The 15,561-nt window shown below is 39.7% G+C and overlaps 1 protein-coding gene across 4 annotated transcripts in view; it reads left to right on the top strand.

The window, feature by feature from the left end:
* Positions 1-15,561, top strand: part of FSTL5 (follistatin like 5) — an 865,201-nt gene that overhangs the window by 752,118 nt on the left and 97,522 nt on the right. For all 4 annotated transcript variants that reach the window (XM_033941548.1, XM_033941557.1, XM_033941565.1 and 1 more), the window contains one exon: positions 1,265-1,383. In XM_033941548.1, coding sequence (XP_033797439.1) covers positions 1,265-1,383 — 119 coding nt within the window. The remainder of the gene's footprint in view (positions 1-1,264; positions 1,384-15,561) is intronic.

The raw sequence follows: 15,561 nt of genomic DNA, 5'->3' as shown, positions 1-15,561 counted from the left end.
TGATTTTCTCTCCTGCCATAGCCCATAGATTCCATTATATGCTTACTGTAGAATGATTTAACCAGTAGGGAAAAATACCTTTTTCTCTCAATATATTTATACTTATTCCTTTATAGCCTTATAAACTTTTACATTTGTAATTTTTCTTATAATTGTATTTTAATAATCTAACTGTACCTGTTAATGATAGTCATCAAAAGAAGCAAAGTAATTGTTCATGGCATAACAGATTCAGTAACTGACTAATGAAACCAAAAATATGACATTTGTGTGACAATTTAATTCTTTATAGTAGGCTCATAGTGCCCTTCCATAAAAATATGCAGTATTAGCAAGGACACAGAAGAATGTGGTAGCCTAGTTCAGAAGCTTTCTATATCCCCAGCAAAACAAAATGGCAGAACAGCAAAGACCATACAACATATCCATCAGAAAATAAATATTAAAAATGTACAGAAATCTACCCATGTACTCTAATAAAGGCAAATTTGTTGTCAGTGAAATCTTTGGAGAGAGAAAGGGGAAAAAATAGAAAGGTGTAAACAAGGGGATTTCAGCTATTGCTGGAAGTGTTTGAAGAATTATGAAAGGATGCTGAGCAACTGGCAAGATTAGTGGCCTACTTTGAAAGCTGTCAAACACTAAGCAATAAAAGCAGGAGTCTAGAGATAAACATGTATAAAAATATAGAGGTGGTTATTTCATCAGGAGTAATATATGGCTATAGAGAATTTGGTCCATATCTGTTTAGAAGATGCTTATGAATAAATTAACTTCTATATTAGCAAGATTTTAAAAGGATTAAAAATGATGGAAGGTTGAAATAAAGAGTTAAGTTCTCATGTCAGAGGAATCCAGAAAGGAGGGAATATCATCAAAGAGGAAGTGTATCCAAATGCTCAGTCATGGCAATAAAGTCCCAGAGCTGCTGGTCCTACTGATAGAAGCTAGCCTAGATATTATTACTGTTATAAGGACATATCATGATAATCATAATTTGGATAGAGCTGTTCAAGTTAAGCTCTATTTGAAAAGAATATGATGACAAATAAATAGAACAAAAGTGGTGCTTTACATATAAGAATAACTTAAAAGCAAATAAAAATTAGGAGATAACAGTAAATGGGCAGCCCTTCACAGATGATCTCCAGCATAAGAAAGCATTTAATCAATGAATTACTATTTAACAAATAAATAGCAACAGTTGAGCAGTAAAAATATCTTCCTGAACAAATTTTGAATGCTTTGATCTCTTTTTCTAAAGGCCTAGGAATTGGAAACATGTTCTATGTTTTCTATGAAGATGGAATCAAGGTGATTCAACCAGTAGAATGTGAGTTTCAGAGGCACATTAAACCAAGTGAAAAAATCTTTGGATATCAGGTATGTTCAATGTTGTACATTAAATTTTATTTTAGTTTAAGTTCATGGTTGATAGTTATAAATATGGAATGGGGAAAAAAGAAGCTAAATAACCAGGCACAGCATGGCCAGCTGCCTATAACAAGAAGAAATTAACTAGTTCAGAAATGAAGAATAGTGTCATGTTGTGTATGATTGTGGTAGTGCCAGCTTTAGCTTTTCCTTCATAAATATTAAACTTTCACAATTGAGATGATATACAAACCTTTACACTAACACAAACATGCTACTAGCCACTCTCACCTTCAAACAAACTATTCTAATACTCTAAGCCACAGGTGTCAAAGTCCCTCCTTGAGGGCCGCAATCCAGTCAGGTTTTCAGGATTTCCCCAGTGAATATGCATGAAATCTATTTGCATGCATTGCTTTCATTGTATGCTAATAGATCTAATGCATATTCATTGGGGAAATCCTAAAAACCCGACTGGATTACGGCCCTCGAGGAGGGACTTTGACACCCCTGCTCTAAGCACTGCATCGTATAACTAAATGCTGAAAGTTAAGACCATACATACTTTTCCATCTAGACAGCTCTATCTGCTGCCTCAAGCTTACTCTTAAGAGTGAACAAATATCAATAACTACAAATAGCAGCAAAAGTATTTGGGCTTTTGCCAGGTACTTGTGACTTGGATTAGTTCCTGAATGCCCGGTACGTCTTTTGGCTCCGAGTACTGCTTAGAACATATAAGAACATAAGAAATGCCTCTGCTGGGTCAGACCCGAGGTCCATCGTGCCCAGCAGTCCGCTCACGCGGCGGCCCAACAGGTCCAGGACCTGTGCAGTAATCTTCTATCTATACCCCTCTATCCCCATTTCCAGTAGGAATTTGTCCAATCCTTTCTTGAACCCCAGTACCGTACTCTGCCTTATAACGTCCTCTGGAAGCGCATTCCAGGTGTCCACCACACGTTGGGTAAAGAAGAACTTCCTAGCATTTGTTTTGAATCTGTCCCCTTTCAACTTTTCCGAATGCCCTCTTGTTCTCTTATTTTTCGAAAGTTCGAAGAATCTGTCCCTCTCTACTCTCTCTATGCCCTTCATGATCTTGTAAGTCTCTATCATATCCCCTCTAAGTCTCCTCTTCTCCAGGGAAAAGAGACCCAGCTTCTCCAATCTCTCAGAATATGACAGGTTTTCCATACCTATTATCAGACGTGTTGCTCTCCTTTGAACCCTCTCGACTAATGCCATATCCTTCTTAAGATACGGCGACCAATATTGGACGCAGTACTCCAAATGCGGGCGCACCATCGCCCGATACAATGGCAGGATAACTTCTTTCGTTCTGGCTGTAATACCCTTTTTGATTATACCAAGCATTCTATTCGCTCTCTTAGCGGCCGCTGCACACTGTGCCGACGGCTTCATTGTCATGTCCACCATTACCCCCAAGTCCCTTTCCTGGGTACTCTTATTCAATAACATCCCTCCCATTGTATAGTTGTACCTCGAGTTTCTGCTCCCCACATGTAATACTTTACATTTTTCAATGTTGAACTTCATCTGCCATTTCGCCGCCCATTCTTCTAATTTGTTCAAGTCCCTTTGCAACTTTTCGCAGTCCTCTGTAGTCCGAGCTCCATTAAATAGTTTGGTGTCGTCCGCAAATTTTATTATCTCGCACTTCGTTCCTGTTTCTAGATCATTTATGAAGATATTAAATAGCAGCGGCCCGAGCACCGAGCCCTGCGGGACACCACTCGTGACCCTCCTCCAGTCGGAGTACTGCTGCATAAGCTCTCACATTTACAAGAGACATACTTATTCATCACTTCATCTGACATTATTTTGAAGACTCTAAAGACTCCCGAAGCAGGCCTGTATGGCCGAAACATGTACATGTCGAGTCATTGAGTTATTGGATGAATAAAGTGATTTGGACCATCCGATGAATTAGAGGACATTTTTCAGTGTGGACATCATTCTGATTAGTACAATTCCACTCTATATCCTGCAAGCTTTTTACTTTAACCGCTATAAAGATAAGTAAAAAGCTGTGTTCCTAGCAGATGAAAATGTGAAATAAAATATTTATAAAGTGGTATTAAGTAAATATACAAAGAATGGAGAAATAATATAAATAGAGATTAGTGACCAATGATGATCTGACACGTAAAACTTACTGTTATGAAAGTATGTTGAGCATTGAGTGGTGCCGCAGAGGTCATTGGGAGTGATGGTAAAATTGTGTTATATGTATCCCACACATTTTTTTAAAACTCTGTCACTGTTTTTGACTCCACCACCTCCACAGGGAGGGCATTCCAGACATCTGCCACCCTCTTTTTTTTAATATTCTTTATTCATTTTCAAAATTACATTAAGTGTAAAATATATTCATTCACAGTAACAATAAATATATCACTTATAAACAATCATTGGTACATTATATAAATTTTATCCCTTCCCCTTTCCCATCCCTCCCATCCATATCTTCCATTATTATATAATATATGTAATAAGAAAAATACCCCCCTCCCTATATCCTGAACTGATAATTAAAAGGGAAATAATTTTACTTAATCCTTACAATATTTTGTTAATGGTTTCCACACATCCGGAAACTTCTTAAAGTATCCCCTTTGTAAAGCAATAAATCTTTCCATTTTATAGATATGGCATAAAGAATTCCACCAAAAGTTATAATTTAATCGCCTCCAATCCTTCCAATTATATGTAATTTGCTGAATGGCAACCCCAGTCATTATTAGTAGTAATTTATTGTTGTTAGCAGAAATCTGACTTTTTTCTCTCATTTCCATACCAAATATCACAGTACCATAAGATAATGCCACTGGGTTACCTAATAAATTATTAATTTGGTCCCAAATTGATTTCCAAAAATTCATAATATATGGGCAATGAAACAATAAATGATCTAAAGTTCCTACTTCTAGATGACAATGCCAGCATTTATTAAACAAAGAACTATCTAATTTTTGCAACCTAACAGGGGTCCATAACGCTCTATGTAACAGAAAAAAACAAGTTTGTGAAAGAGTATTTCCTGATATTGCTCCTAAGTCTAACCACCTTGCAACCACATATTATGTCCTCTAATTTTACAGCTTCTCCTTCTCTGGAAAAGATTTGTATGTCCATTTATACCACTCAAGTATCATAATCTCCTTTTTTTCCTCTATGATACACAGTACATATTCAGGTATTCGAGTCTCTTATCATACAGTGAGTGTCTCAGTGCAATCTCAATATCATTTTCATCAACTTCTCTAGATTGCTTAGCAATTCTTCTTACATACCCCAAAGTCCCTCTCCTGGTTGGAGCACATCAGCTTATCACCCCTTAGCCCATACAGTTCCTTTGGATTTTTACTCTCCAAGAGCATCACTCTGCACTTCTTTCATTAAATTTTAACTGCCAATTAGACCATTCTTCTAACATTTGCAGATCTTTTCTCAGGTTATCTATTCCCTCCAGTGTGTCCCCTCTGTTGCAAATATCTGTGTCATCTACAAAAAGACACGCTTTTCCTACTAACCCTTCAGAAATTTCACTCGCAAATATATTGAACAGAATGGACCCCAATACCAATCCCTGAGGCACTCCGCTACTCACCTTTCTTTCCTCCAAGCAAATTCCATTTACCACCACATTCCATCATCTGTAAGTCATCTAATTTCTAATCCAGCTCACAATTTTGGATCATAACTTCAGCCTGCTAACGACATATGATAGCATTTTTGCAGCATATAAAAGATTTCACTGGTTATCTATCAAAAAGCAAATTGAGTTTAAATCTGCTTGTTTGATTCTTCATATAGTGCAAGCTGACTCCTTTGACAATCTTGTTTTGTATGTTTTTTTTCTCAGCTACTTTACTCTTCTTCAAATTTGTGGATAATGCAGATAAAGTTTAAGTGATACACTATACCTGCATTATCCACAAATTTGTGGAGTACAATTTAAATGTCAGTTTAACTCTTCATTTATTAATACTGTTATTACAATTTAGAATAATTTACAAATGCAATTGAGGTTGGAATTTAGTTACTTTAGTTTTTGCAAAAAAATTGAAGACTTTTCTATATGATACTGATTAGTACTTTTATTTGTTTGATTTAATGTGAATTTTGATTGGTCTATGCATTTTCCCAGAGATTGTGTATTGTTTCTTATTGTAAATCACCCTGAACCTATTTGGTACAATGTGATTAATAAATCATGTATTAGATTAGATTATTGATGAGCCTCCTTTGAGGAACCATGTACCGTAAAAGGCTTGCTGAAATCCAGGCAGTCTACATCTAGTGCATATCCTCTATTCAATTCACTTGTCACCCAATCAAAGAAATCAGATTTGTTTGGCACAATTCCCTCTTGGTGAAACCATGTTGTCTTGGATCTTGTAACCCATTTGATTCCAGCAGAACTTCCATTACTTTTCATTCAAGAGAGTTTCCATTATTTTTCCAACCACCAAAGTGAAGCTTACCAGCCTGTAGTTTCCGATACCTCTACTACCAATTTTGTGAAGAGGGACCAAATTTGTTCTTCTCTGATCTCAACATGGGTCCTATCTTCTAAGATTTTTATAGACAGTGGCATAGTTAAGGAAGTTTGTGCCCAGGGCAGAGGTGGGTGGCATTGCCATGCCATGTGCCAACCCATGCACCATTCCCTGTGGCCCTCCCCTACCTCTTGAAATCTTTGCCAGTTGCAAGCAGCATCTCTTATCCACTGCTCGCACCACCCTCATCCTTCCCTCTGATGTCACTTCCAGGTCCTGGCAATGTCAAAGGAAGGGATGAGACTGGGGTGAGCAGTGGGTAAAAAATGCCGCTCATAGCTGGAGAAGATTTGAAGAGTTATGGATGTTAGAGGAGAGGTGCCGGCGTGTGGGACAGTCCCTCTCCCCCTACTTACTATGCCAGTGCCTACAGACCATCTCATCACTATCTGAATAGCACTGAGTCAGAGCAGGATAGAGTATAGGTGTTCTGTGTAACATTAAGGAAGTTGGCAATATTCAACCACCATCCATATGTGGATAAAGTTAGGCCAGCAAAAATGTTGACCCAATTTAAACTGAATAGTTATCTGAACATGTTAATTGTGGCACTTGAATATTAATCACTAGAATTTTAGTTGGAAAGAAGTAGCTTGTACCAAATGTGGAGGCAGTTAGGGAGCAATTAGAGGATCATAAAGTGGAATATGGTCATAGCAACACTGCAGGAAGATAAATTGCACAGTTCAGTTTTACAGATGGACTATAGAGGAGAAAATGGTCCAACAGCAAGCCTATTAAGAAGAGGTTGCAGTATTCTTAAGAGGGAGGAGATAAACTGTTGAATAATGTTTTATGTTGTATGTTAAGAAAAAAAATTGCATAAATGATGTGATTATACAAAACAAATAACACATTAGTAATAGTTTTTAATAGATAGAGAGGAGTCAATAAGAATCCTAAAGATACGAGCTAAAAGGATAGGTAGAATAACAGTGTTATTTACTGAGCTAGAAAAATTTGGAATCGAGTGGAAACCGAGGTTTGAAATACCATATCAGATAGGGGATAGGACTGAACATAATGTCTAATGAAGATGAATATAGTGTTGTATGAAAAAACAGTCTTAAGAACAGATTGTGATACAGTGGCAGAGAAGAGAGAGAAGATTAAAGTATTTATTTAAAAAACTAGTCTTTAAGCCCGTTACATTAACGGGTGCTAGAATCCCTCTCCCTAACTCTCTCCATGGCCCTCTTCTGTCTCCCCCCCCCCCCCCCCGAGCAAAGCTGCCTGTCCTCAGCACACCTCCCCCCCAAAGCAGCCCCCTTTCCCTCTCCCTATCCATGGCCCCTTCTGTCTCCCCCCAGCACACCCCTCCCCCAAAGCAGCCCCCTTTCCCTTTCCCTCTCCCCCTGGCTCCCAGTATTGATCCCCTTCTTACCCTCCCCTCCATCCTGGCGTCTTCTGGCCTGCTCCTCTTCAAAGCAGCCTGCGATCGTGGTGGCCGGCTTTAGCGAACCTCGCAGGCTGCTCTCCAACTCGGTAGCATGTTCCCTCTGACGCGATCCTGTGCGTCAGAGGGAGCGTGCTACTGAGGTTGGAGAGCAGCCTGCGAGGTTCTTTAAAGCCGGCCACGATCGCAGGCTGCTCTGAAGAGGATCGGCGGCGGTGGCAGCGGTGGCGAGTGAGATGACACGGCGAGGATGCGAGCAGGCAGCGAGTGAGAGGCAGCGGTGAGAGAGGGCGGGCGGAGATGCGCCGAGACAGGGAGAGAGCACAGTCGCGCGCCTTCAGCTCCCGCATGCGCCGTGAGGTTAGAATGTTGCCACAGAAGCACACCTCACGGCGCCACACCGCACGAATTTTTGAGAGCGCATGCGCGCTCTAGCATTTTATTATTATGGATAACAGAGATGTTATTATTTTAAATCCCTATCTATACCTTACATGCATTCTCTAAATTCATTCAACATATGCACAGAAACATTTTTTGAAATGGATATGGTTTAACATCTTACAAAAATGTAAAGTACAGGTACAAGATCTTTTATCCATAATCCATGGGCCCAGACATATTTTGGTTTTCTGAATGGTATTGTTAAGTCAGAAAAAGACAGACCGTAAGACCGTAGCATTGCAACCACTTCAAGCATTTCAAACACAAATGTGTTCCAAACTGTGGGGAGAGTGTGGCACAGTGGTTAAAGCTACAGCCTCAGCACCCTGAGGTGGTGGGTTCAAACCTACACTGCTCCTTGTGATCCTGGGCAAGTCACTCAATCCCCCCATTGCCCCACGTACATTGGATAGATTGTAAGCACAGCCAGATAGTTAGGGAAAAATGCTTGAGTACCTGAATAAATTCATGTAAACCGTTCTGAGTTCCCCTGGGAGAACAGTATATAAAATTGAATCAGTTAATTAATATAAATGAAACTTTAACAAGTACCTGGTGAAAAACCAAATAGTAGCAGCATTCCATGCTACCAATCCAGGCAAGCAGTGGCTCCTCTCCCCCCCTCCCCCCCACCCCATTTCTGTCTGAACAGCAGACTGTGGGCTTTTCCTCTAGGAACATGTCCAAAACTTTAAAAAAAAACAAAAAAAAACCCCAGCTACATTAACCACTCTTACCACATCCTCTGGCAACGTGTTCCAGAGTATAACTATTATCTGAGTGAAAAAAATATTTCCTCCTATTGATTTTAAAGGTATTACTCTATAACTTCTTCGAGTGTCCTCTAGTCTTTGCAAATCTTGATGCATTAAAAAATCGATCCTCAAGCTTTTCTTTATTTAACACCATTTCAGCAATCTCACCAACACTGAAGGAATACTCAATGGGTGCATCTTTGTCAATATTCAGCACTTCATTAACATCAACTGTCTCTAACTTATGAACATTTTCAGATAAAAAAACTTCTAGCATAAGCAATGAGGTTTGATATCATCAGTGTTTCATCACTGACTTAGAAACCTTCAAAGTCTTCCTATACAGGTTCATTTTCATAAAATATTGTTGATGACCAAAGTTTATGCCAAAGAAAACAGAAAAGGCAAGCAACAGGTAGAATCTCCTGTTGCTTTGTAAAGTTTATGCCAAGCATTTTTTTTTAAATGCTGATTGTTATATCTTTCCAGACATTTGGCAAGTGTATAAATGTCATCCTTAAGGCTGAACTACATCATAAAGTCATCTTTTAATGCATCTTTTAATTGCATTAAGCCTGCAAATCAGAAAAAAGGACTTTAGACATGGTCATCATGGAATGCAAAATTTTTTGGTCATAAAGGTTGTAGGAAGAATGTCACATTATGTGGGAAGTAAAAGGCAGAAATGTTATTTTTCACAAGAGGTTCTTGAGATGGATGTACAGAATAGTTTTCAATAAACAGTAAAACTTCACAGTCCTAAATTGCATTTGCAGTTTTTCAAAATTTGCAGGTGCTCCTGGAATGGAACCCCCACAAATTTGGGGGAAGTAGTTTATATGTAGTATTGCATCATACCTTATGCTTTGAGTTTATCTTGTTGGCAGACTGGATGGACTGTACATATCATTATCTACTATGTTAAAACTTTAACTGCCTAACCACTTGCAACTTTTTAAAAAAGAGATCTTGGAATCCCAAAGAAACCTTAAGCTTGTAACTTAAATAGAAATAGAAACTGACCATGCAGACTGAGAAATTTAAGGTGGAATTACAAATTTTAGTCATTTTACTGTAGCAATTGATAAAGCTTGGAATCTCTGGTGTTGCTTTAAACTGGTTTGAGTTCTTTCTACAGTATAACGGTATTTTGAACAAGTGATTAATGATGAGTAATGAGCTTGCTCTGCAAACAGGTGCCCTCAAGCTTAATCACTTTCATCCATGTTGTTCAATATTTATATGGCTTCTTTTTCTTACTGGTTGACAACTCAGTATGCATTACAGATTATATGCAGATGACTTACAAATTTTGTATCTTTTGAGGAATCTTTATTAAACACATTGGATTATATTAGTTCTTGTATTACGAATATACATTATTGGATGTTACAAAATAAAGCTTTCTAAATCTGAATTTATACACCGATATCAACAATTTATAGACCGATATCTCCAATAGTACTATGGCATGTCTTTTTGAATCAAATTTATATCAGGCTCAAAAGTTTTAAGACCTCTTTAGAAATCGAAAACGTGAATCGTCAGGTAAAAAAAGGCCTTAAGATGTTTGTCTAAATATTCAGACCCATAGACCTCAGAAGTACCGTGCTGTATGTTTAATCTCTTCAAAGAACATACAGATCAATTGCGGCACCCATGGTCGTCATTGGTCTCTATAACATTTTTTAGTTTTTAAATTTTTATCTTAGTTTTTTAGCTTATAGATATTTAGCATATCAAAAAAGTACTTATAGTACTCTGTTTGAAAAACGGGGTGACGTACTAGCCGGCGTGAAACACACCTACTGCCTGATTGGCCAACCAAAGTCATTTTAAATTAAAGAGAACCATTCGATTTCAGCATTCAAGCCTAAAGGCATAACGGTATTTAACATGTATATCCATTTCTGTTCCTTAAAGTTTAGTTTTTCTTTGATATTTATCTATTTATATATTGATATTTATATCTATATTTATATCTTGATATTTATATCTTGATATTTATATCTATTTATATCTTGATATTTGATATTTATCTATGTTATAGAGACCAATGACGACCATGGGTGCCGCAATTGGTCTGTATGTTCTTTGAAGAGATTAGACATACAGCACGGTACTTCTGAGGTCTATGGGTCTGAATATTTAGACAAACATCTTAAGGCCTTTTTTTACCTGACGATTCACGTTTTTGAATCAAAGCCTTATCTTACAACTCATACTCAATAATAAAAATGGCTTAGTTTCACAATAAGGATGGAAGCCAAGTTGAACCTGAATCAACAGCACATTTTTATCAAACAATCCCTGAATCTGTAACAAATCTGTATTTATGCTGAATAGTGTATGTTTATGTTTAACCTGCTCAGATTTTTGAAAGTGTGGGATATAAATTTTTTTTAAAAAATCAATAAATTTAGCTAGAAATGGAAGAGATTAAATGGGGTAACAGCTTTTCAAATCACTGGGATCTGAATTACTAAATTTCAATAGTGGTCAAACATTGGCTTGCTTCAATTCCAAAGGAAAAATGCCATGAGTCAGTATTGTTAACAAATTACTATGTTCACAGAAAAATGGAAAACATAGAAACTTTTTGGCTGATAAAGGCCAAGTGGCCCATCCAGTCTGCCCATCCAAAGCATCTACTATCTCCTTCTCTCCATAAAAGATCCCATGTACCTGTCCCACGCTCTCTTGAATTCAGACGCAGTTTTTATCTCCACCATCTCTGCTAGGAGAATATTCCATGCATCTACCACCCTTTCTGTAAAATAAAGTATTTCCTTAGATTATTCCTGGGCTTATCACTTCTTAACTTCATCCTATGCCCTCATTCTGAAGCTTCCATTCAATTGAAAGAGACTTGTCTCATGGACATATATGCCACGTAGGAATTTAAATGTCTCAATCATATCCCCCCTCTCCTGCCTTTCCTCCAAAGTATATGACCTAGATTGTTGGTCACTCATGCCTGATTGTTATATACTTTAAAATGTCAATAAAAAAAGATTGAACTCAAAGTATACACATTGAGATCTTTACGTCTGTCCCACCACCATTTTAGTAGCCTACTTGGACTGACCCCATCCTGTTTTTAAATCTTTTTGAAAGTGTGGTTTCCATAATTGTACACAGTATTCTAAATGAGGTCTCGCCAGAGTCTTATACAATGGCATTAATACCTTCTTTTTTCTACAGGCCGTAGCTCTCCCCATACACCCAAACATCCTTCTAGCTTTTGGCATCACTTTTTCAACGTGTTTGGCCATCTTAAGATCATCACATACAGTCACACCCAAGTCCTACTCCTCCTCTAAATTTTATATTATTTTCTGTGTGTTTCATATTCAGATGAATCTTCTCTCCTGTCCATTTGCCTGTTGTGGATCTCAGTCTCCTACATTTGCCTGAATATTTCTCCTTTGCAGGTCCAGTGCAGGTGAACTGGGCACCCTAGTCAAACCTTCAGCCTCCCCTCCCCTCCACATAATTAATATGCAAGCCCCCTACCAAGATATTATCATATTAAATATTGAGGGGTATAGCTAGCTTTTATTTACCCCCCAATGAAATGACAGTAGCATATCAGCTTCACTTTGTATGAATTACTGACCCAGTGGCAATTTACCATTTCATGCAAAAATCACAGGAAAAAAATAGTCTTTTTGCATCTTTCAGATTTTTTGGACAAAACTAATGTTTTACATCTGAACCAAACATGATTCAGACAATGTCATTCCACAGAACACTCTCTAATTGGCTTCACACCATCAATATTAAATGACCTTGAACACAAAACTATCCCCCTCTTTTACAAAGGTGCGAGAAGCTTTTTAGCACTTGGTAAATATTATTGCACACTAAACACGTGCTAAACGCTAATGCGTTAGCGGTTAGTGCATGCCTTGATTCGGTGCACGCTAAATCAGCGCTAAAACGCTTAGCACGTCTTTGTAAAAGAAGACTAATGTTTCTCCTCTCCCTAGATCTCACGACAGCCTTTGATACCATACTCCTACTTCATTATGTATTATTTCTTATTTATAGGATTTATATTCTGTATTATCAGCCAGTATCTAGACAGATTGCAGAATAGCAATCGGGTATGTTTTTTCCTATCTGTCTTGGCGGGCACACCTGGGGCAATGTGAGTAAAGTGACTTCCCAGAGTTATTAGGAGCAGGTGGATTTTAGTTAGGCATTGCTAGGTATTGGCAATCAGGTTGCCTAGCGACGCCTAACATAGGTACCATTTATAGAATCTAGCCTAAGAGCTCCCATGTTAGTGTGGGACCATTGGTCTGACATAGTGTTGCTATTCTTATATAATACGTGTATACATGCACACAGGACACACACAGATATGCAGCTTCTTATATCTACACCTCATACTGATTTATTTTCTAACTTAAACATCAAATGCTTCATAGCTTCTGAGTGGCACAGATGGTATAGATGTGCATAAATAAGCATTTAGGTGCTTATCTAATATAATAAAGCCCTAAGCGTGCATGCGCACTCCCACCTGCGTGCACCCGTTTTCCGTGCGCTGTAGGGCACCGCAGGTAGGAGTGCGCATTCGCGAGAATCCCCCGAGGCAGATGTCGGATGCGTCGGCTGTCGGCGGCTGAAGGCCGCGGCGGATGTCGGCGACTGCAGGCCGCGTCGGCTGTCGGCGGCTGCAGGCCGCGGCGGATGTCGGTGGCTGCAGGCCGCGGTGGAAGATGGCTGAAACCTGGCTGGAGGAGGACGAGGAAGAGCTGCAAGAGCTCCGCAGAGGCAGGAGGTGAGGAGAGAAGAGACAGAGACAGATGGATGAGAAGGACAGAGGAGATACTAGGGGGACCAGGAGAGATGGTAGGGGATAGGGAGAGATAGACTTCAGGGAGTGTGGAGGGGGGCAGGAAAGAGAAAGATGGCAAAAGAGGTGAAACAGTGTCAGAGAGAGATGTAGAGGGTGTGAAAGGGGGAAAGGGAGAGATGGAAATGGTAGGATCACTGCTGCTTTGGGTCACTGAGAGAGGAAAGGTTGGTACGTCAGGACAGCTGCTGCCACCTCGGGTAAGTAAAGACCCTGTCAGGAGGGCCAAAAGGGTACAAAGGAAATGGTGAAAGGTGAGGTGGTGGTGCTGAGATCAGTGGGAGGCAGGGTCTGGGCATGATAGAGGCGGGGCATGGGTGGGGTCAGGGTATAGGTGGGGCTATTCTAGCACCCGTTACTGTAACGAATGTAACGGGCTAAAACACTAGTGTTGCATAAAACATCTAAATACAGATATTTACAAAGCCAGGCTATAGACGTATAAAACAGAAAATGCAGGTTTGTGCAAAACTAGAATGGGACAAAAGAATTAAATGTATCTTCTCTTATTTCAGAAGGGGAATAAATATCTTGTAATGAGCAGGGATTATTAGAGTGGAAGATAGTTTAGAGCAGGGATGCCCTCATTTTTTTGGCTTGCAAGCTACTTTTAAAATGACCAAGTCAAAATGATCTACCAACAATAAAATTTTTTAAAAAAGCAAAGAGCACACTGTATCAGAGAAAATGTTAATTATATTTCATATTCGGGGTTTTTTTCAAAGAGGTCTTCAAGGCAGATGACTTTAAAATATGCAATGTCACTTCAGTAACAGCTATACAAAAATAGACAAATATACCCCCCTCCCTCCTAAACCACGATAGTTGCGCTGAATGCCCCGCGCTGCTCTCAATGCTCATAGGCTCCCTGCGCTAAAAGCCACTATTACGGTTTAGTAAAAGGGGGCCATAGTGCAAAATATAAACAGCAGATATAAATTCTCAAAATGGACACATTTTGATCACTAAACTGAAAATAAAATCATTTTTCCTACGTTTGTTGTCTGGTGATTTCATGAGTCTCTGGTTGTACTTCCTTCTGACTGTGCATCCAGTATTTCTTCCCTTCTTTCTGCCTCCTCCATGCTTCCTTTCCTCCAGACCTCATTCCATTCCCCAACCAAAATCTCTCTCTTTCCCTCCATGAGTCCAACTTTTTCTTCCTCTCTCCCTGCCCTACCAACCAACACACTCCATTACTTCCACAACTTTTTCTTTCTCTCTCCCTGCCACCTCCTCCCCTTTCTTTCTTTGCCCCCCTTCTTTCTTTCTGTGTGTCTTTCTTAATTTCTCTCTCCCTGCCTCCCCTTTCTTTTTTTCTGTCTCTCTGTTTTATTCCCTTGTCTCTCTACAGAGAAGGCAGCACTGTTAGTTGGTCATTGGAGGAATAGCATCCTGTTTAGTTCCAGGAAGCATGAAATTCTGTGTCCTTCTTTCCCTCTCCCTGCCCCCCTCCAAAACCACCATCTTTCTTTCTCTCTCCCTGCCCCCAATCCACCACCGCCTGCCCCTTCCCCCAGCCACCACCGCCACAGCTGAAGATTTCTCCCTGCTTCCCCAACGGCACAAAAACCAGGCACGTGCAGCCACTACACAAGCGCTGAGCCCACAAGCCTCCTCCCCCAAAGTCAATTCTGACATCAGAGAGGAAGTTCCGGGTCAGCCAGCCAGGCAGCGATCACGATTTACCTTTTGGACACCCCTGGTTTAGAACAACTCTACATACAGTCGGTCATGTTCTAAAATACTAATAGAACACCAAAAAGTCCAACAGGACAGAGAACCCATGGGTATAAAACAGTACAAATGGAAGTGGGAATGGACAATGAATACTGCACTGAAGATCACTGATGTAAAACCAACTTGTTTATTTCATAAAAGGACACAAGCAGAAGCTGTGGACCCTACCCCCTGAACACCCCCCCCCCCCAACAATACCAGCAGGAGGGAGCCCAAGCCCTCCTGCCAGAAGGTGACCTAACAGGAATTGGCACAGTTGCCTTAGGCCCCTTCTGTAGGTGGAGGAAGGCAACTAGGCCAATTCCAGTTGGGTCACCTTCCGGCAGATGGGCTTGGGCTCCCTCTGCTGGTATTGTTGGGGGGAGTGTTCATGGGTGATGCCTTAGGTGCCTGGCCCAATGA

Source organism: Geotrypetes seraphini, chromosome 1 (genome assembly GCF_902459505.1).
Source record: "Geotrypetes seraphini chromosome 1, aGeoSer1.1, whole genome shotgun sequence".
NCBI lineage: Eukaryota > Metazoa > Chordata > Amphibia > Gymnophiona > Dermophiidae > Geotrypetes > Geotrypetes seraphini.
The sequence above is the reverse complement of the archived record's forward strand: the minus strand, read 5'-3'. Positions and strand labels throughout refer to the sequence as shown.